This window comes from Arvicanthis niloticus, chromosome 15 (assembly GCF_011762505.2).
Source record: "Arvicanthis niloticus isolate mArvNil1 chromosome 15, mArvNil1.pat.X, whole genome shotgun sequence".
NCBI classification, from domain to species: domain Eukaryota; kingdom Metazoa; phylum Chordata; class Mammalia; order Rodentia; family Muridae; genus Arvicanthis; species Arvicanthis niloticus.
In genome coordinates, this window is record NC_047672.1 from 73,209,256 (window position 1) to 73,231,623 (window position 22,368).

A 22,368-nucleotide genomic window follows, 5' to 3' on the forward strand; every position below is an offset into this window, starting at 1 on the left:
AAGGAAGACCAAAGTGTGGGTGCTTGGCCCTTCTTAGAAGGGGTAACCAAATACTCATGGGAGCAAATATGGAGACAAAGCATGGGGCAGAAACTGAAGGAGGGGCTGTCCAGAGACTGCTCCACCTGGGTATCCATCCTTTGTGCTGTCACCAAAGGTAGACACTGATGTGGATGCCAGGAAGTGCATGCTGACAGGAGCCTGATATAGCTGTCTCCTTAGAGGTCTGCCAGAGCCTGAAATATACAGAGGAGGATGCTCACACTTAGCCATTGAGCTGATCATGGGGTTCCCAATGGAGGAGTGAGAGAGATGACTGAAGGAGCTGAAAAGGTTTGCAGCCCCATGGGGAGAGCAACAATACCAACCAACCAGAGCTCCCAGGGTCTAAACCACCAGCCTGGGAAAACATAGGGAGGGACCCATGGCCCCAGCTGCATATGTAGGGGAGGATGACATTGTCAGGCATAGGTGGGTGAGGAAGTCCTTGGTCCAGTGAAGGCTGTATGCCCCAGTGTTGGGGAAAATTGTGGGTGTGGAGGTGAAAGTGGGAGGGTGGGTGGAGACATATCCTCATATAAGCAGGAGTAAGGGGAATAGGATAGGGAGTTCCTGGGGGGTTGGGGAAAGGGGAATTACATCTCAAATGTTAGTAAAACATCCAATTAAAAGTTTTTTAAAACAAAAGAAAAAAAGAAAAGAAAGAATGTGTCTGTGTTCCTGCTGAACTTTTAACAAATGTAGATAATTTATTCAAAGCAATAAGACTTTTATTAAAGGTTTAATTCATAAAACTTGAGAAAAGCACATAGCTTCCTTCATCTTTCTGTTCAAAGTAGATGAAACTGCCCATGCCATTTGATTATTAACATTTGGGTATCAAAAGAGGTTAATTTCACTTTTGCTATCTTACAGCTGTTTTTAGTAAGAGGAATACAAACTAATTTAGAGTAAATTAGGGAAGTTGGGCTTAAAATAACAATTGAAAGTCCATATATAATCGGAATTATAACATTGTCTGTGGTCAACAATGTAATAATAACTCACATAGATTATCGTAGAAAAGTAATTAATTTACAACAGATAGCTAAGAGAAAGTAGCCACTGAACGCTTCTCTCACACTAGTGAGAGGTCCTCTCAGTCTGTGACAGTTCCATCCTTTTCAATTCAACTTTTCATTTAAAAAGACTCCGAAGCATACCATATATCTAAACATAGTTATTGTCTGCATCATTTATAACTTAAACTTGCTGTGTGGATTGGCAGGCGGAGTGGTTTAATTGGGATAAATGGAGCACATAAAAGACCAATGAAGCAGTGTGGAGTCTTCATGTATACATCACATGAGGCTCCTGCTTAATTTATAAGTGAACCATTATCATGAAGAGCTATTTCAAAAAGTTACTTGTGCAATGTGAATGATTGACATAATCTGTTAACACATGCAGAGAAGGAGGAAGGGAGGTGGGGAGGTGGGGGAGGTTTCCTAAGGCTTAAGTTTGTTATAAAATTGAATGGGGCCAGCAAGATGGCTTCACATCACTTGATGCCCTGACTGACAACCTGAGTTTAATCCCCGGAGATCTCACATGATCTGTCTTTGGACCTCCACACAAGTGTGCTATGACATGCATGTGCACATGGTCAATAAATAAAGAGTTACATGAATCATCCTGGTGTGGTTTGAAGTATAATTATAATGATAACCACAAACTAAGAAAAGACTCCATTTTAAAACAAAACCAACAGTCAATCTCAAGCAAACTGCTTAACATATGCACCCTACTTCTCCATTTTCACATGCTATTATATGAATAATAAAGGACCAAAAATAAGTACTAGAGAAATGAGTATCTAAATACCCAATGAATATTTGAAATCATCCACAAAGTTAAGAGATTAAGCTTCTCATAAAATAAACCATAAAGTCCCTAAAGTTAGATGAATTATCATATGTAATTTTCTGTTGTTGCTTGATTTTGAAACAAGTCTTACTCTTAGGCTTGTTTATAGGCTAGCATAGAATTCCCTGTGTGGCTCAGACTTTCCCACTCAAAGTCCTCCAGCCTTTTACTCCCAAGTTCTGGGGTTGTCAAGTGATGTAATACACTTTTATATAATTCAGCTATTACTTTCAGTGTTTGTTGTCAGTGTATGGTACTGCAGTTGTGTAGTGTGTGTGTGTGTGTATGTTTGACGTCAGTAAAATCATTTCTCCGAGTGGTCTTTACTTTGGAAGCAGAAGGCATCAGTCAACTACACTTGAGGAACACTGTGAAAAGGATACAGGTAGCATGTTCTTTTTGTTTTTTAGGATGCTTCCAAATTTTATCCAAAATGACTATCATTCAATTGACATCTATAAAGTTCCAGAAGTTCATTTCCCTTATAAAATTTAATGAAACTGTGTTCCTCTGTGGAGAGATGAGAGTGCAACTTAAATACATTACTTAGATATGGTTTTCAACACCTAAGAATGAGATGTTGATGAGAGAAATTATGATTGATAACCATTATAACTTTCCAGAAGGCAACATGCTTAAGGAAGCTGATAATATTCAACAACTAGTGAGTTCTGCCTTTTGATTTACAAAATTGCCTACTTTTAATAATATATAATATATTATTTTATATTGATTAATTAATTACTATATTGTTATATAAAATAATTTGTATGTTTATTATGTAACATATATAAATAATTAATGTATTATGCAATATTGAATAATACATAATTAATATATAATAACATGATTATAATATAATTTAATTTTGACAGAGATAGACATAGAGGAGAATATTATATGACTGAGTGGCATTTTAGTCATTTTGGGACAGAATTGCTAATGGTCCTGGAACAGCTTATTATCTATATATGAAAAGAAAAGTTGGGTCTCAGCTTTATGTCTCACTTTCAGATGAATTTCAAATAAATTAAATTTATGTAAATGTGAAAAGTAAAATTTTAAACTTTAAACAGCAAGTGTGAGCAAATATCTCTGTAACCTCAGGGCAAGGATTTATTAAGTAGAATGAATGATTCAAGCTGAAATAAAAGATTATTTCTACCATTAAAACATTTTCACATGAGCATATATGCAGTGTGTGTGTATGGTCATGTATGGGGACTTCTGTATAACATATATGCACATATGTACACATGGTCTGTGGAAGCCAGATTGCTTTCTACTATTTTACTGGGTCAAAGTTTCTTAGTGAACCCCGAGATCTCAAGTTCGCAAGTACTTCTGGCCAGGTTGTCCCTGGGAGCTCTTCCTCCCCCTCCCAAGGACTATTACAGGTCGGGTTCCACACCTGCCCAGCTTTTATGTGGGCACCGGGACCTCATAAATTTGAGCTCCACATGACACATGGCAATTGCTTTCTTTCCAGACCCATTTATTAAAATTTTTAATATACCCAAGATATAAGCAAAATGAAAAATAAAATATATAAACCCAAGAAAAATCACTATCTAGAAAAACAAATGTAGATTTCAGATCACAAGGAAGTGAGACAAGACTGAAATACTCATGGGCAATAGACAAGGGAGAGAAGCAACCATGAGAACAGTGACAGAACCGGCTGGCCGTGAACATGAACGATATCCTCATTATTAGGGGTCATGGGAGTGCAAAAATGAGATAACATCCTCTTCCCAGCTGCCAGGCTAAAGTTTAAAAGTTGATAAAAATCAAAGAATGGAACAAGCTTGTGTAGAAACAGGAATCTTACATCCTTCTAATGGCACATAACTTTATCCAACAAATTTGAAGATTGGTGTATTACCCAATAATTCTACTTACAGATACAGAACACACAGACACAGAGACACAGAGACACAGAGACACACAGACACACACACAGAGATATAGATCCTCACACTTTTTCTCAGCTAAAAGACTTATAAGAGCCCAGAATACATACTATTATCAGAGTTGATGCTTTTTCAATTATTCTAAGGTGCACAAAGTAGCATTGCAGATGCAAAAGAGCAAAAGTCAACACACTACTACAATATATTCTATATAGTACTGGATCCCCTGTCTCTCATAGACATCAGTAAAGAGAAGCTGCAAGTGGAGCTCTTCCCCATGTGTATATAGACATTTAACACTGAATCTTCCATGCAGTATCTCTAGTAATAGAGAAGTGGAAATGGCCTAAAAGTCTACGACAGGTTTTTGATCATTCTCCTAAAGTGTCTCTTGGTTTCTATTAGAGCCAAAAATATATTGTAAATTTTCTGCTTAAGGAATTCCTCAGACAGTCTTACAAGGAGGTGGAGAAGGTCAAGGGAGAGGCATTTGGGAGCAGAGAGGTGCAAATGTATCAACCCACTCATATAATCCTGAGTCTTGAAGACATGAACATAAAGCTCTCACCCAGAGCCAAGGCTGATGAAGAAGCTGATTCCCGGTGGCTGTGCAGGGCTGGGTCTAAGTGGGCAGGTGGTTTAGTGATGCTCTTGTAGCAGAACACTGGACCATTAGTCTTCAAATTTAAAATAGCTTGAAGTGGCCCTAAAATCAGAGTCATTGTAGTACCAGGCATTAAATTTTAGACATGATGAATTTGTGAATCAAAGAACAGATCACTAATCTGAAGGCCAACGTTAGCAGAGGGAAGAGAGTAAAAATTCTCACATGATAAGGCAAAGACAAAACTATCAAAGGCAGAAGAAACTGAGGCTGGGTCTAGGCAAGGCACTGAGTTATGCTTCAAACATTCTTTTGGTATTGAATTATTTAATGTCTTCATCATTATCAGGCTTCTGCTGGGTATTAGACCCTGATCAAGATATAAAAACATAAAAATGAGACACATGCCTTAAGAGTTGGTATGCCAGTTATGAAGAAAAACATACAGAGAAATAATCAAAATATGAATTTAGGAAATGGTATCACACAAGATCAAATATGGTGGTGAGGCTGTTTTGGGGAAACTATCCAGGCAAAATGGGGGAGACGAGGAATTGCTCTGCAGAGGACATGTTGGAGGATGACTCTGGGTTTGTTCAGGAAACAGTGTGTAAAGCCATGGAGGCCTGACACAGGTTATTATAGAGACTTTAAATTTCGATTATATAGCCAGGATGTTTGGTACCAGACAGAAAGAGACATGGAACATCCACAGAGATGAGACCAGAAATGGGTTCTTGGGTCAGATCAATTAGGGTCTTATATTGTACATGAAAGAGTTTAAAATTTGTCCAGACAACAATGGGGAGCCCCTGAATGTGCTTAAACAAAACAGAGACATAATGACAGTTTCATATTTGAAAAAAATCACTCTAAGTGTCTATGGACTAGGATTTGAACTTTTTTTATCTGAACCCTGGCTTCCAATGTATCATTCAAATGTATTTTCTACTCTTCTTCATAAGAAGAAGCACATGCTCTTATGAAGAGTTAGTGACATCTGTGCTATAATTGTGTTAGGGCTATATCTAGTTCTCAGCCTATTCTCATATGATTTATCAACCCCAAATCCAATATATTACTAAAGGAAGAGACAAGCTCTGGGCTCCAATTACATGGTTTTGAATAAAGTACCTGTCCTTTGTTGACCATTCTTAACATGTGTGTATCTCAATTTCCAGTCAAAATCGGAATGTCTTTACTGTCTTACAGAGTTTTTGTGGGGTTGAAATTAGGTTAGTGTGCAAAGTCCCTAGAAAAGGATCTAGCACATGAGCTGGCACTAAATAGAAGTCACATGTTTTAATGTTTTCTATATATCCAAGCACCTGCCTGGCAAGACCCAGTTAAATCTCAGCTTCTTAATGAAAATTTCCTAGACTCTTCCTGGCTCTTAAAGCTTTTCATTATAATATACATATGTAATAATTACATATATACTATATCCTTAATATGAAGCCACCATAAAAGCATTTATAATACTGACTTCCCTGGTTCACTCTTGCCTTAGTATTAATTTGACTCTTCAACTCATCTATAAGTACTTTTAAGAGTAAACATTTTATGTGTGGGGTAGGGGGATCAATTGGAGTGGAAAGAAGAAAGTGGATTTGATCAATATGCATTATACCCTTGTATGATATTTTCAGGCCATTAAAAAAGAATAAATACTTTCTTGTTCCCGAATGTGTTTCTAGACCCAGAAGAGGCAAAAACAAATACTCTGTTTCCTAAAGCTGATAGCAGTGGAAGTGTGTCTCAAGAGTTGTGTTTACAGTTTATTCATTGCCCAAAGTGTATGGTATCACATCTTTACTTCAGAATTATCCATCACTAAATAAAATAATTACTCTATATAAGGTTGGATTTGGTGTTCTAACTCTTAGATTTTCCTCTTGTTTTGTAGATGGGACATCTTGGGAGCAGTAGTTGGTTCAGAATGTGGAACCATAGAATCAGGACTATCACTGGTGTTCCTCAAAGATGGAGAGAGGAAGCTATGCACCCCCTACATGGATACAACTGGTTATGGCAACCTGAGGTTCTACTTTGTTATGGGTAGGTTCAGACCTCTACCTTTTTTTATGTAAATAATATTACTTACTATTTACTATATAAAGTGAAAATTACTGAAGTTAAAGGTGTCCTGAAGAATAAAGACCTGTGGAACTCACTCCTGCCTCAGACTGGCCTTGTTATTGCCGTCCTGTAGAGAAAGGCCATCCTTGACATGCCATGACTAGGTCCAAAGACAAAATGCCACAATATCTTCCTCTGGCCTCCCTTCCTTGGTCACTGTGGTAGTGTCACATATGATACCAATTGGGGTTGTAGAAGGTGATGAATTTGAAGGACAGTGGGAGGTTATGTGGGAAGGTTTGGAGGAAGGAAATGTAAAGAAGACATGTTGTACTTATCTCAAAAGTAAAGATTTCTTTTTTAAAAATAAGACAGTGGGAAAGAAGCAAAAGGCAAGATGACCCCTTTGTCTATAGCCTGTAACCCCACCTCTCATCTAGGAGAGTCATTCATTTTTATGGGTATCTTGTTACTACCCAACTCTGCTGTTAGAAGCAGAGGGGGAAATGGTTTATAGTATTCTATCATGTTTTATAATACTCTCAGTTTTCTAGTAATGCTTAAAAACACATAAAGCAGATCAAAAAACATATACAAATGATACATAGGTAAATTAAATACATAAAGATGGAAAAATATCCATAGATAAAATAGGAACTTGACATTTGTAGCCTGACAGATTTGTCTCAGTGACAGGATTCTTGTCACATTTCTTCCTTGTGGAATGGAAAATCACAAGCAGTATCTAGAAGAAATAAAGCAGGAATTAAAGATTATCTAACCTTTGAACTTAGTCCCCCCAAAAATCAGGTCGTCAGGGCAGATTCCCTAGCCTAGGACTCAGAGATATTGTTTGCTTGCCTGACTTGGCTTTTTGACAGTTGTACAGCTCAGAGTTGTGTGAGATAGATCTCAAGACTATCATGGCTGCAAGCATATTGCCCATGTGATGCTTCCAGCAACTCTCTGTTCAAAACAGAGGAGTTTTGGGTCTAAAGTGAGGTAATCGTAAAGTTCAGGGCATCTGTACTTACTCTAAAATAGTTTTGTGCATTTGAATATCTAGACTTCATTCCTTTAAATAATATTCCAACCGTCTCTCACTTTATTAAAAGTAATTTCTAGAGAGCGTGAACAAAGCATGAAGTTGTAATAACCACTCCAGTTTGTTTTCTAGCTTTACTTTCTTGGTAAAATTTATTTGAAATTAGAATTTTAATAGTAAACCAACCCATCTGCACTGCATACATATGTAAAGGATTAAGTCATCATTGTATTAATTCCTTTATCTAGAGCTTATGTATGTGATATTAAGTCATCTTTAATTCTTTCTGTAGCAAAATTGATTATTAACTAATGGATTAAAATAATATTGATTATGTAGAATGATTTGCTTAGTAAGTCCAAAGAAATATACCCTTCTAGATAAAAGGAACTCTATTCACTAAAGAGTAAGCCATACACATATTGAATATAGAGCCTGGGGTAGGACACAGAGAGACAATGCAGAGCAATGCTACCCCAGTCATAGAGTTGCTGGATGAGTTAGTTAACATAGAAAAGCTCTTAAATGAGCCTCCCCAGCTCATCTGTATGTGCTGCTGCTGCATATCTGTCTGTGCAGCTACCACACATCTGTCTGTGCCTCTAGTGCACATCTGTCTGTGCCACTACTGCACATCTGTCTGTGCCACTACTGCACATCTGTCTGTGCCACTACTGCACGTCTGTCTGTGCCACTACTGTACATCTGTCTGTGCCACTACTGCACATCTGTTTGAGCCTCTACTGCACATCTGTCATGCCACTACTGCACATCTGTCTGTGCCACTACTGCACATCTGTCTGTGCCACTACTGCACATCTGTCTGTGCCACTACTGCACGTCTGTCTGTGCCACTACTGTACATCTGTCTGTGCCACTACTGCACATCTGTTTGAGCCTCTACTGCACATCTGTCATGCCACTACTGCACATCTGTCTGTGCCACTACTGCACATCTGTCGTGCCACTACTGCACATCTGTCTGTGCCACTACTGCCTTAGAAGTGACTCAGACAAAGCCTCATGACCACAAGTGACATTTAACTGTGTGTGCAGAGGATGCAGCAAGGTTTCATGGCACAGTGTGCTGTGGCAGGGCAGAGAGGTCTTAGGATGGCAGCAGTGGAAAGATAAGGGTGAGGCTTCATGGACAAGATGTCAATGGACCAATTCTATAAGGCCAGGATTCCAGAGAAACCATTCTAAATAAAGGACATAAAAAAATCAACATGTGTGATATATTTGCAGTTGGCTAATTTTTCGAAAGGATTAATGGAAGTGTGTAAGATGGCTAAAGAGGTTAGCTCTTCCTCTGGCTGTCATGTCAAGGGATTCTTACTAGGGTTATATTACCTGTTTTGTGTGTGTGTGTGTGTGTGTGTGTGTGTGTGAGAGAGAGAGAGAGAGAGAGAGAGAGAGAGAGAGAGAGAGAGAGAGAGAGAGAATCCTAGTATGAAAAAAAGACTAAAATAATTAGAAACCTGAAGACAAGACACTAGCTAGGACAGCGGAGTCAGACTTCACCCAACAAAATTGAACAGAATGGTATATAGCTTAGTTAAAATATATTAGTGTTATAAGTTTATAATGAATATTTTTAAACAGTAATTTTAGCAAATTTTGATAAATACTTCCCTTTCCACGCAATGTATTTTGTCTGACAGTTCTGTTAAGTGTCTCATGTGCTAGTCAGGGCAGCAGGAGAATAAGCCAGTGCTAAGTGGAGGTGGGAAGGAGAGGACCAGACAGGTCATCTGCAGAGACAGAACCAGATGAATCTGGGGCATAGCTGACTGTGGGTTATGAAAACAATGCACATTTCTCTTCTCAGTTCCTGGAGGAGGACCAGTACCATTCCCACAATGGCACGTTTTTAAAAGAGACAGGTATGCAGAAGTTTTGGCATTAGACATGTTAGGACTCAGATATCTAAAATACCACATAAAGATAAAGCTCCTGCTCACAGTTTACAGCACATTTGAAAACTATTTGCTTACTGATGCTTGATGAATGAGTGTTCAATAAATAACGCTGAATAAAGAGAAGAGGCTTTTAGCTGAATTTTGAAAGTTGAACTAATTTCCCCAGAGCTGCTGATAGCCAGCAACATGAAAAACTTAGGGAAAATCTTTTCCCTATGGAGGTAGAAGGGAAAGGGAATAGAAAGTGCAGAAGAGCATAATGGGGAGGAGAAAGGAGGCAGTGGAGGAGGGAAGGGGCCCCGTGGGATAACGGGATGATCTGCTGCATAGGAGATGCCATGCAGGGTAACATTGGCCAGCTTAAAGGATGAGAAACCAAAGATGACCTTGAGAAGGAAGTCAGGGGATGAGAGACACATGCCTCAGAATCAGGACCACTGCTTCCAGATATCATCAGTGATACACAGAAATGGAGTCAAGATCTTGAGGAAGCAGCACTGAGAGAAGCTGGTGTTTAAGATGAGATAAAACAGGGCAGGAGAGAAGACATAGAAATGGGTGGAGTGAGTCAGGCTTGGAGAGGAGAAAGCTGCACCCAGAGAAAGATCCCCAAATATGGGAGCTTGGAGGAGAAGGCAGGCAATGTGAGAGGGATTTAGGAGGTGTTCCTAAGTAACCACCCACTCAGTGTGGAGCTCCAGGAATGAGAGGCGCAAGATCACATTTCCTCTCAGGCTGATTTACAATATGTTCAATCCTTGGTTCATAGCAGTCTTCATGACTAACATTTGTATTATTTGAGTTTGAGTTTCAGAAGTCACTTAAAACCTCATTTCCCTTATTTATCTGTTTACATATTCAGCAGACATTCTTGAGGACTGGTATCTAGTGCACTTTAGAGCCAAACTTCAGTGAACAAGACAAAATTAACCTAATGAATATCCTTCATTTTACTGTCTGTTCATTGCTCCTCTGAAAATGTCCACTGAGCTTTTATTTTGTTCTCAGCTCTTTTAGTTCACATCATCTCTTTTCTCTAGATTTCTACTATGGTTTATCAGCACAATGCAATTAATGCTAATTGCCGTTCTTTTTATGAGGACTCTCTCCTTATGTTCTAAACTCTGTGGATGCTGGAAACCATGAGTTCTAATGGGACCTTTCTACATGCCGTGCTTTCTTCTATACATACACACGCACACATGATGAAATTTGACGAGTAAACTATAAATCAGGCATAGTAAAAAAAAAAAAAAAAACTAATGAAAAGAGTCTGTGATCAATGAAATATGAGTTGGGGAGATGGCTTAGTGGACTTGCCTTGAAAGCATGAGGGTTTGAGTTTGAATCTCCAGCACACATGTGAAAAGTCAAGTGCAGCGTTCAGTTCCTGTCATTCCAGCACTGGAGACAGAGATGAAGGACCCCTGGGCTTGCTGACCAGCTGGCCAGTCCAGCTAAATGGCAAATTCCAGATGTAGTTAGAGACACTATCTCAAAAAGTAAGGTGAAGAGCAATAGACAAAGATACCCAGCATTGACTTCTGGCCTCTTGCCATAGAAACGTAAGTGTTTATACATACACACAAGCACACTCATACATGAACGCATGATACATGTATACATGTGCGTGCACACACACTAATAAATAATTTATAATGCCCAACTGTTCTAAAAGTGAACATGACTTTTAGTAATTGTATGACTATTAGTCATACAGATGACTATTAGTAATTGTATGTCACACTTGACTTTAGGTAACACACAATGTAAAGAAAAGCCTGGGATAGTGAACACTACTGTATATGTCTTGTTTTTGTTGTTGTTTGTTTGTTTTTGTTTTGTTGTTGTTGTTTAGTTTGGTTTTTTTTTTTTTGTTTTATTTTGTTTTCTCACTAAATGATCAACTGAGGTCAAGGTATATTTCCCTACCTAGCCCAGTGCTAGGAGAATAGTAAAATCAGCAAAACCATTTTCTTCACACAAATAAATGTCTATAAAGCTATTTAAAACAGTATCTAAGTAGTCTAAAACTGACCATCCAGCCAGCTTTCATTGAAATCCTTTTGTACTTTTATTGCTATACAAGTTACCTCCTGAGTCCTTCTTTCCACCATGCATCAAAGCTTTGTAAGCTAAGCAAGATTCCATGTCTTCCTGAAGGTGTTGCTGTCACTGAATTTCATAGGAGTGACAGATTGCCCTCAGAGGAACATTTCAGATAAACTCTGTCATCATCTTAATGTCTTGGCTCCTCTTGGATTTTCTTTCTGATTCTGTCCTGTGTGTGCATCCCCCATGTGTTTCTTCTCTGAGAAGCAGCTGCTGTTCACTTACTGTTCTTAAGAGAGCCAAGAAGATCCCGGGAACCAGTTAATGAAGGTGCAGAGAATGGATCATTCAGGCCTGCATCCTTAGATATGCTACATTAACATTACACAATGGGACCTTTCATGCTTTAGTTCCTTCCTGATAATTTCTAAATATTACTCAGTGTTTGATGAAAATAAGGAGAATTTTGTTTCATCTGTATCTTCCCCCAGGTACCACCATTTACAATAACCTTAGTAACTGCTTTATTATGCTGGTATAATGAAAGGCTAAAGTAAATGATACCAGTATCAAAATCATAATTTACTCTACAGATTGTTGGTCCTGAATGATAAACATCTGTTGGGAAGAAGTCTACATTATCACTGTATATACCTTCTTCTAGTACAGCTCCGATCACATAACTCACTAAATAATAATCATATGCTAATCTTAAAATGTACAACATGAGCAGCATGCCAGTTTTCAACCCTTTATAAATACAGACATCCACAGTTTCCCTGGGTGATGTCATAACAGGGTTGAGGTCATCAATACAGGGTTGAAGTCAAACAAAATACATCAGACACAGACTTGATTCTGAGCCTGTTGTAGAGCCTCTCCCAGTCTCAGTCCCATCAGCAGAGTGATAAATGTATCTAACATTTATTGAAAACTATTGCTATAAAATGGAAACACACAGTACTTGTATTTAATATTTTCTGTTGCATAACATGGGTATATACTCATAAGTAGCTATGATTATTCTTATTCAAACTCTAGTCGTCTAACTAAAGACAAAACCTATTCAGGGAGTATCTGGAACTATTTACAACCTCAATTCTTCATTTCATTGCTGAAAAGCAATATTTCCTTGGGAAGAAAATTAGTTACCAGACAGATTTGTTTCTTACTAGTAGCTTCAGTGTTTAAAGCTAGAATATATGATGCATTCCTAAAACTGTTCAACAAATGTAGACACAGATTTCCTACAACACCATTATGTAGATCACTGGAATCCCATATGCCCAGAGCTGCTCTAGGGACAAAGCAGAAGGACAAAGACATATGCTAAACCTCTTCTTCACTGGATTAGCAGCAAGCTCATTTCCAGAAGCTCCCAGTGCTCTGCCATTTGTCTCACAGACACTGGATTCTCAGGTAGCAAACCAATGTCCAATGCTGCTCAAACATGTCAAACAGCTTATAAAATGAACTTAGGAGGCTTGAGAGGATTTGTGCAGTATAAATCTAATAGATCACTCCTGAAGCCAAACATGAGTTTCTGGTAAGGCATTTGTCAGGTTTTTAAAAATAATTACTCTTAGGAACATGACAGAACCGTGTTTTATAAATAAGAGTGCTTGTTTACCAGAATGAACTTTGAATATTGCCTTAATGAGGTGACCATAGTCAACTATTGGTATTTGTGGATTCAGCCACTTTACTTAAGGGCCTCAAGAGTGCTATCTTGGAGACACTGCAAAGATTTATAGGCCAGTCACAATTCTTATTAACAGACTATGAAAATGCAATGGCTGAGCCTGAAGGAGCAGTCAGTGTTACAGCATCAGATAAGACATTCCACGTTGTTGTATCATAGGAGTGGTTCTAGACCTGTGGGCAGTGTCATGCCCTCCTTCACTTATTCTGCCAAGCCAGTCCCCAAGACATGTATTGATTTTAGAACTGAGGGATTTCTTAGAAATGTAAGGATAACAGGAAAGTTTGGTGTGATGCATTTGAGAAATGCTTCTGCATGCTTGTACTCTTCTGTGGCTGGATTTGGGGTTTCTTCTACTTAGCCACAATTATTGATAACATGTAACTGCGAAAGAATAGATCAGTGGTGACAAGACAGAATACCTACTTTACTATATACCTGCCACTAATCAACTGAAGCACCAAATATTAATGTGAAAAGTAAAAAGTACATACTTAAAACACAAGCATGTCTATTTTTGCAACATCTTCATAGCACCATTTCAAAAGTCTTCCATGCAGGGAATCACCAAACATTTTGATATAAATAGGCTTAAAAACAAAAATCACTTGATACAGAAAAGGCCCTTGACAAAACCCAAGAAGTTTTAATGATAAACGTCCTAGAGAATGGGACTAGAGAAAACATGCCTCAATATAATAAAGGCTATGTATGACAAATGCACATCCAACATTATTCTAAGTGGAGGAAAAACTTGAAGTAATACCAGTAAAATCAGGACAGGGCTGTCCAGCGTCCCCACTCCATTTCAATATAGTGCTCAGGGCACTAACGAGAACTAGACGGCAAGAAAAGGAAACTAAAAAATACAAATGAAAAAAATGAGAAGTCAAATTATTTCAGTTTACAGATGATATGATAAAGGCCCCAGATTTCCACCCGAAACTATAAAGAATCAACAATTTCAGCAAAATGACAGGGTACAAAATTAACTTACAAAATCAGTTGCCTTTCTGTACACCAATAACAAATACACAGATAAAGAGATTGTGGGCGCACTCATAATTTGTAGTAGCCTCAAAGATGATGAGAATTTTAGAATAAAATTTACAAGGAGGTGAAAGACCTATACAATGAAAGGTTCAATCTGTGAAGAAGTTGAGGCAGATGCTAGAAAATGGAGAGACCCCCATGCTCATGGATTGATAAAATTGATATTACAAAACAACAATTTTACGAAAAGTCACTTACAGAGTCAATGTTATCCCAATCAAGGAGCCCAGAGCATTTTTCTCAAAATTTGGGGGGGGGGGAATCCTAAAATTGTTTGAAACCACAAAAAAAAAAACCCAAAACAAATAAATAAACAAACAAACAAAGAAACCATACACATGGCCAATATAATTCCAAGCAAGAAGAACAATGTTTTAGGGATTACCATTCCAGATTTCAAGATATATTATAGAGCCATAAAAATAAAACAGTATGGTACTGGCACAAAACAGATTTGTGGAGAAGTGGAATGAAATAGAGGACCCAAGCATGAGTAGAAAAAGCTACAGCTACGTAAAGGCTGTGATAAACAGGTTTTCAACAGGCCTAGGATGATGGTCAGTCCCAGGCATGATGGCTCACTGTGTAATCCCAGCACTGTGGGGCAGAGACTAACAGATTCCTGAGATTTGCAAATCAGCCAGCTTTGTCTGCTTGATGAGTTCCAAGCCAATGAAAGACCTTGTCTTAAAAAGATAACACACAAGATTTTCTTCTGGCCTGCACACACAAGTACAATACATACACACATATACCCACACACTGAAAAGGCACATATGTACATGTGTGCCACATATATATATACATGCACACACAAATGCACTTCTTTAGAACTGGGTTGAGTCATGGCCACATAGCCACTGCTCAACACACTGTTATTTGAGTAATTCCATCAAACAAAGAGGAATGTTGTCCTTTACTTGTCGAGTCTTTGATCTGGAACATTGGTTCTTCTGAGCTATCCTCATTAATTAATTTCTTTGGTCTCATTGTCTCTGTGTAAAGGTATCATTAAGTGACTGTCATTTCTCTGATTTCCAATGCTATATGTGATGTTTTTGATTCAAGTTGGTTCTAACACCAAGACTCATTTGTTTGGTACAGGAGGAATCTGTGACCCTGGAGACTCTCATGAAAACAATATCATCTTATATGCAAAGATTGAAGGAAGAAAAGAACACATTGCACTGGACACTCTTTCCTATTCTTCCTATAAGGTACAAATGCCAGTCCTTGTGTCTGACGACTTCAGAACTCTCAGGCCAAAGCCACATCCATGAAGACCATGCCAAGCCCAGAGGACACATCTCTTTCCTTGCTACCCCAGGAAATTGCTAGATTTTTTTTAATGGACTTGGGAATCTTAACATTCATTTTTATTACTGATATAAATGAGAACTCTGGTTTTTGTCAGGAAGAACAAATCACAGGAACAATAATGCAAAACTCAGTCCTCTGACTGACAGTTATTCTTGTCCCTGAGAAAGCTGTAAACATGACTTTAATTATGCAGCTTCATAGCTTTGCTTTTAGACACAGTGAGTAGAGCCTCACACTGGCGATTTGCTAGTCAGAAGGCATTGCAGGAATTCAAGTCATTGTTACCCTTACATTTTTCTTTGCTAGTTAGAGCTATAGGATTGGTCATTTCCCTTTGCTCTCTGGGTGGACAGGTGTTATTTCTGGTTATTTACAAACATCTAGAAAACCATTCAATATGCTTGTCATGGATGTGAAATTTTTTTATTCTATTAATATGTGCTGATCTTACACCACACTCACTAGTAGTTTCTCTCTATTTTGATAGCACTTTAACTACTTTCTAGAATTTGGGGGCTGGGGAGAAGCCTCTGTCAGTACCAAGCTTGCTTTATAAACAGTAGTAACTAAGTTTGGACTCCAGAACACAAGTAAAAAGTTGGTCACAGTAGTGCACATCTGCATTCTCAACACTGGGGAGGTGGGAACAGGATCCTTAGACCCTGACAAGCCAGTCTAGCTGAATTGACAAGCTCCAGGTTCAGTGAGAGATGCTGGCCCCACATGGAAAACAATAGAGAGCAGTAGTTGAGGAAAATACATGACTTCAACCCCTGCCTCATGTACATATGTGCACACCAGTCCATATGCACAAATACATACAAAATAAAGAATTTAAAAATTATTAATATAGGAACAATCAGAGAAAAATATCCAGCAAGTTCAACATTCAATTGAATGTATAACCCAATTGACAGCACTTGGAATGTTATTGTGGACTACATATTTTGCAATTATGTGGTAGGATTCCACCTGCTCTGGTCCTTTGAATGCTTCTCACCGAATCATAAGCATTAAAGATTATGGATTATGTCCTGGGGGTTGGGGGGGTGGCAGCCCCAGCTTGGGTGGAGGAGTCTTCTTTCTTCTTCTTCTTGTGGATTCTTCTTGAGGCAGTGGAGGGGGAAGAGCATCAGCGGGGGTTAAGACTTGGTCTTAACCCTCTCTGATATTAGGGTTGCTGTATAATAAAAGTTTACTTATTTACGTTACTATGCTACTGTAGCTGACCTGCCTTCTGTGATCCTTAAGCCAGAAACTGCAGTTTCTGGCACTTAGCACCTCAGCCTCCAAACAGCAAAGGATTAAGTTAATAGCCTTTGTACTATCTCAGCAGGAACTGCTGGGCCCTAACTTATATCTGCTAGTCTAAGATCACAGGAAGAAAAAACACTTAGAGAAGTTTTTATAGAGTTTATTACTAAGTGTAAAAAGTTTCCTATGAAAGCTATCTAAGGGGAAAAGTAGAAAGGTCCTAAGTGGGGAAAAGGAAAAAATTCTAATAAGGGGACAATTCTAAGGAAAAGAATTCTAGGCAGGGGAAAGGAAAGGAAGGGATGAACGGTGAATAGCCCTGTCTTTGTCTTCAGTACTTATACATCTTTCGGAATACATGATCCGAAATGACCACATGTTACAAAGTTCATCACAAGTTTACACCAAAAATCAAATCATAAATTGAAATAGAAGTTTACAACAGAGAATGTTTACATGTGTATCCATTAGGGGTAATCATCTGGCTAAATATTCATCACCTGTCTAGCTCCACAGATTCACTGAAGGTTTAAAATTATAACTAAGAAATTAGTGACGTTTTGTATAGATAAACCCGGGCAATATTTTATCTTCTGTCCTAGCACCTATAATAAATCATTAGTTCTCTATTAGTGACCTTTGGTTAATTGTTTTTACAACCTCTTAGAATGTGCTCTGAGTAAGAGAAAGTCTGGTTACTATCTAAGAGCAATTAACTGATGACACTTGGAAGACTGGCAGAGTTCTCATTGCAGTTTTGACTATCAGAAAGGGACCTAATAGCAGTCCTACTATAAAAGAGCTTAATAATAATCATTGATATAATTTTAGGAATTCTTATAGGATCATCATTAAGACTTAAGAAGTCATCTATATGTCTATATAGCATCACCACAAGACAGTACATCTTCATGGATCTGCAGATATCTACTTCAAAGGAGTGCTATTGCTTAGTAATTGTTGAATATGTTTAATAATAATAATAATAATAGGAAAAGCATATTAATAGCAGGAATCTTTCCTAAAATATGTCCCCCACAGCATTGCTGGATGGGCTCACTTGTCAGAGATTATATAATAATCTGAGGCAAGCATTTCAGGATGATCACCTGTTAATTATTACCTTGTCCCATTGTGGCTCCTGACAATTATTTATTGATTTACTTGTCTATAGTTAGTTCTGTTTTGAATCTCATTTTCAAAATTCCTAGTTGGGAAAAATACTAATATTATACAAAACCACTTTTAAAAGCATTAATGATAAAATCAAATAATTATTCAACTGTCTTAGTCCTGTACTTAGTCTTGTTCTGGGAGGCACATAGCTGATCAGTCACACACCAGGAGTCCCACTGTTCACTCAGAAATTCTGATCCATTGAAGTGAGTTTTTCTTGAAGACAAAACCTTCCACATGAACTAATAAATATAGCACAAAGCCATTGCCTGATACACAGTAAATGACAGTTATATACTCCGTAATTTGCTAGATAGAGTCTAAGAGGATTCATATTGACTAAATGGAAAGGATTATAAATAATATGAGTGTCCTTTTTTTGGAAGGTTCCATCTTTGGTTTCTGTGGTCATCAATCCTGAACTTCAGACACCTGCCACCAAATTTTGTCTCAGGCAAAAGAACCACCAAGGGCATAACCGGAATGTCTGGGCTGTCGACTTCTTCCATGTGCTGCCTGTTCTCCCTGCGACAATGTCTCACATGATCCAGTTTTCTATTAACCTGGGCTGTGGCACACACCAACCTGGTAACAGGTGAGAAGCAAACTGAGTGTCCAAACCCAGTGGGAAATGATCACATGCGCTTGACCATTAAAGTAGATTTGTCAATAGATTTTTGGCTGGGATTTAAAAAAAAATATCCATTAACAAAATTTAGATTCCTACCTCCTCCCTAAAAACTTTCTTTGATTAATAAATAGGAGGGATGTGACTGGGTGGATTTTTCAGTTAGACTAGCTTCATTCTGGGAGCTTGATATAAGCTATCAGAGGTGTTCACACATGCTGTGGCAGCATCCGTTCTAACAGATTGCTGGGTGAAAATAACTGAAGACAAGATTGGCCTCTCTTGGCTGCTGATCCCCTAATAATAGGTATGGAAGTCAATTAGCACTTCAAGGGCTATGGCTTCTCTGCTTCTTTTGCATATGTGTTGCTCAGATCCTCTGTAATACTTTTGCTGGCCTCATATTCCTAGGATGAAGTGACAGTGTGAGACATGGTAATTGCCTTGCTATCCATCAAATTCAAGAGCACAAACCCAGTTTACTGTGTATTGTCCTTCAGACATAGCTTTTATGGCAGTAATCCAATGGCTTTGAGGGCTAGTCAGACTTCAGTGAGAGCTGAAACATTTAGTAAAGGTCTTAGAGGAATCCCACACTCATTGACTCACTCAAGGTATTTAGCCAGAAATAAAGATTCATTTGTTACCTTTGTCCTCTTTCTGTTTTCCTGTTCTGTTGTTATTAGTGTCAGCTTGGAGTTTTCTACTAACCATGGACGGTCCTGGTCCCTACTCCACACTGAATGCTTGCCAGAGATCTGTGCAGGTCCCCACCTCCCCCACAGCACCATCTACTCCTCAGAAAACTACAGTGGGTGAGTAAACATGCTCCAAGGTTCAGTGAAAAGATGGATCCATGTCGTGCAATGAAAAATAGTGAGTAATTCTGAGACTAGAATTTTAAATAATAGTTAAGTAAACTGACTTTTCCTTAGGAGTGATATTGTAAAATTAAATACACCCATATTTTCAGCTAAATCCTATGCATGACCATACTGAATGAGATCAGTTATTCTTTATGTATAATTTTTTTATTATAGGCCTCATGGTTATTGTTTGTTTAAACAAAATACACAGTTAAAGCAAGAGTAGAAGAAAGATAAACTTTTGAAATTAGACCTGGTTTAGACCTTATTCTGTCATTAACTGTATATAATGGTGGTCCATCTAAATTTTCACATAAATTAAGATACACTACATACCTTCTTTTGGATTAGTATAAAATTCAAGATAACTCTGTACAATTTTTCCCAACTTACAGAATGAGCACTAGCTACATAGTAAAATATTTACAAGGCCAGCAAACTTAGCTACAGAACCCCACAGGTAAATGTAAATCCTTGATTAATTTTGGTGTTATTGCAAGCAAGCAGAAACAGAAACCTCACACATGTAAGACTAATTCAGAAGATGAGGACATAGTTGTGAAGCTGATTTCATGCTAATTTTCTTGCAGGTGGAACCGAATCACTATTCCCCTCCCTAACGCAGCACTCACCAGAGACACCAGGATTCGCTGGAGACAAACAGGACCAATCCTCGGAAACATGTGGGCAATTGATAATGGTTAGTGTCTGTGCCTGTCACAGTCTTGGGCCATTGATGTAGGCTTTCCCGGTGTTTTGTCAGTCTGCACAGACTTAATCACATTTCTAAGTCATGGTCTTGAGATTCATTAAACGCCCTTTCTTCCTTTTCTCCTTTGCATTCCCTGAGAAGCTCAGGGATGCACAATCAGGAAAAAAAAAGAAAGAAAAGAAAAAAAAAAAAGGCTGTGTAGTCAGCAATATTAGATGCTGAAATGTCTCAACATACATAATTTTAAAATGCTTAAACCCCTAAAATTCAAATCCACAGTTGATGACAAGGGATAGCCTAACATTTTCTTGAATTTTTATGTAAAATTACCATAAGTACCATACCGCATGTATTAAAATAAGACCCATTCTTCTGAGTAACTTCCATAACATCTGGGATGCTTATCTTTCAGTTGCAGACATTACACAGAGTGGGGAAGACATCATCTCTAAGATACTAGTGAAACCTCTATGCTGTTTTCAGAAAATGTCATGAAAGAAATATGTGGATATCCATAGAAACTGTTGACTGCATTGTTGATGGCTTCTGCATAATTTTAAAACCAGCCTCTGTGTGGGGCAGTGTGCACTTTAGTGCACAATAAGAGAAGATATCTTATTATGTTAAGTCACATGGCTTTTACATTGTTTTTAAACACCAATCCTGTTTGTTTGTTCTACATAAATTTCGAGATAGATTTATAGGACATAGGTAAATTTGACTAAAAGTTTATACTACAAGAACTAGAACGGTTCTGTAGAGGAGAGACATACAAATAGATGGAAGGACAAAACGTCAGTATTTAAGCAATTTTAACTTACCCTCTGTCTCGGTTTGTTCTATTTGATAAAACCATACTTTAATGCTGATTCTCCACATATTATTCTTCTCTTTCTGGTTTTGAATAATTTAAATCCTGAGAAACTAATTGCATAAAGTTCTTAAATTTTGAAGATGTCTTTAGGCGAGATAATTTATCCATATTCCAATATGAAGTCTATGTTGAGTATTAAAAAGAAAAAAAAGAAGGCCCATGATACTAAACCTAGTATATAAACTAAACTAAGGTTTAATTTGTTAAAATACAGTTTCTCCACTGGTAGAAAATTAAAATGCATGGCATTTTACTTATCACAGCTGCTAATGGGCTCCAGGGTGTGTGCCCACCGCGCAGTAGGATATGAATGGACTTTGCCAGTGTCCTTTTTAAGAGTTCATAGTGAATCTTTTTTACTTTTAATAATCACAAAAGAAGTTTAAAACTAGCAATAAAATGAAGTGCATGTACAATGGAATTAAGAGAATAATGAGACATATGTATGCCTATGAAAAGGTTTCTCCGTTTCATCAGTAAAGCACATAGAACACTGTTTGGTGTCAAGGAGACTTTAGGACACTCACACACTGCTGACCACGTGTCATGCTTTGAGTCTCCTGGGAAAAGGAGTGCACATACTCAGTGCTGGCTGCACAAATCAGACACAATCTCTTCGATCCTGTGTGAGGCTGTCCAGGAACAGGCATGCTTACAGAGCAGGAAGAAGACCCCCATTTTTTCCAGGAAGAATGCATCTGCCATCTTTCCTACTTAGATCTCAACACCTAGAACTGCATCGCAGAAATTTTGAGACAGTGTGGATAATTGTGAGAAGGATGATACATGGGAAAAAACATTACCACAGTATCATAATTTAGTTAGGTAACAATCCTGAAAATGTTAACAAAATGGAAAGTCCCAGGACAGGCTCTGTGTCCTATATCTTTACTTCTCCAGCTGTATGATGGTGATGATGATGAAGTTGGCAGGGAGGATGATAAATGCCTGATTATGAATTTATGGACTGGGGAAGCCCTGTGTTATTGATGATCTTGTTTCTTTGAAGGCTTTTCAAGATAGTGATATGATGTTGAAGTCCCATGAACCACAAGAATAACCCGTAGGGTACAGCATGCTCTCACACAACCCAGGTCAAGGCCTCCTGCAGCTTACAACCAAGCGTGTCTGATGTGTTTCTCAGTACTTCTTGAATTGGGGGAGCCTGTTGCATGACAAGGCTGGAAGGTGGTGGTGGCGGTGCCGATTACAGGCACATGGTACAGGGCATCATGAACATGATATACTTAATCTTTTCTCTAA

At 38.2% G+C, this 22,368-nt stretch overlaps 1 protein-coding gene across 5 annotated transcripts in view; it reads left to right on the forward strand.

The window, feature by feature from the left end:
- The window catches only part of Reln (reelin), a 438,704-nt gene that overhangs the window by 266,624 nt on the left and 149,712 nt on the right, over nucleotides 1–22,368 (forward strand). For all 5 annotated transcript variants that reach the window (XM_076913169.1, XM_076913171.1, XM_076913172.1 and 2 more), the window contains exons 12-16: nucleotides 6,329–6,480; nucleotides 15,380–15,492; nucleotides 18,412–18,620; nucleotides 19,340–19,468; nucleotides 20,110–20,219. In XM_076913169.1, coding sequence (XP_076769284.1) covers nucleotides 6,329–6,480; nucleotides 15,380–15,492; nucleotides 18,412–18,620; nucleotides 19,340–19,468; nucleotides 20,110–20,219 — 713 coding nt within the window. The remainder of the gene's footprint in view (nucleotides 1–6,328; nucleotides 6,481–15,379; nucleotides 15,493–18,411; nucleotides 18,621–19,339; nucleotides 19,469–20,109; nucleotides 20,220–22,368) is intronic.